The sequence below is a fragment of the Gregarina niphandrodes genome (assembly GCF_000223845.1).
Source record: "Gregarina niphandrodes unplaced genomic scaffold scaffold00078, whole genome shotgun sequence".
In the NCBI taxonomy this organism is placed as follows: Eukaryota; Apicomplexa; class Conoidasida; order Eugregarinorida; family Gregarinidae; genus Gregarina; species Gregarina niphandrodes.
In genome coordinates, this window is record NW_011645844.1 from 11,725 (window position 1) to 12,807 (window position 1,083).

At 44.4% G+C, this 1,083-nt stretch overlaps 1 protein-coding gene across 1 annotated transcript; it reads right to left on the reverse strand.

Annotated features, from left to right (window-relative positions):
* Positions 1-35: 35 nt before the first annotated feature.
* Positions 36-923, reverse strand: GNI_187740 (putative RNase HI in long-term repeat retroelement Ty3/gypsy family protein; the record flags this gene model as incomplete). Its single annotated transcript, XM_011135337.1, has 2 exons — positions 36-403; positions 548-923. The coding sequence occupies 2 exons, from the start codon at positions 921-923 to the stop codon at positions 36-38; spliced, it is 744 nt and encodes a 247-aa protein (XP_011133639.1).
* Between the last annotated feature and the right edge of the window lie 160 nt (positions 924-1,083).

Consider the following 1,083-nt stretch of genomic DNA (forward strand, 5'->3'; position numbering starts at 1 on the left):
ACCATCTTCAAGTATACCAACTTCAACCCATTTGGTTAAGTTGTCGTGATTAAATTGTAAGACTTCTTCTTATACATGAATGGTCCGATGGCATCAACAGATACCAGTATGTTGAAGTCCGTGGATAGTAACACACCTTTACCAACCAGATTGACCACATTCATACGTCGTTGACAAGTAAGACAACCAGCGGTAAAGTCGACGCAATCTCTAGCTAACAAGGACCAGTAGAAGTGTTTCTTGATTCTAACAATCATCTTCTGTGCCCCTACTCTACTGTAGTGGTAATATAATAATATACGAGCCCTTAGCCTTTCAGGTACGTACATTAAGCCCGACTTTGCCTGAACTAGTAGCTTCTCCTGTATGATGCATCCATCAGGAACAGGGGTAACCTCTTTTGCTGCATCAATAAAGTCTTCGATAGTCGGAAAATTGTTGTCCACAACGAGGTTTGGAATGACACTGGAATCGATGTTGCTTCATCACCAACTAGCCTTTCAAGTTGTCTTGCAGCTCGATCTCCCACAGGTTTTTCAACACTTACCAATCCGAGGTGTCAATCTAACGTCTCTGGTGAATATGTCGACTTGTTCCCGCGCTGTACCAGGATTGTACACGATCTTGAAATCAAATTGTTGCAAAGTCATTGACCATCTGACTAGACGCGGCTTGTCGATTTTCCACAACCACTGGAGTGGTTTGTGATCAGATCTCACAGTGAAAGTTCCACCAATCAGATACGGTCTGAATGCAAGCATGAAATGCACTACCGCGAAACCTTCAAGCTCATAGATCGGCCAGTTTCTTTCGGCAGGAGTAAGACGACGAGACCCGAATCGAACCGGACGTAGATAGTTCGCCTCATCTAACTGCATAAGACAAGCACCAATCGCAATCGTAGAAGCACAGTGCCAGGACATATGGCCATGATGGATGTGGGTTAGACAGGCCTGGACGCTCGGATAATGCCTTTTGCAGCAGATGAAATGCGGAGATTCTTTCATCCGTCATCTTGAAAGTAACCTTCTGCAATAGTTCATACAATGGCCCCGCGATATTCGCGAAGTCCTTGTTGAAATT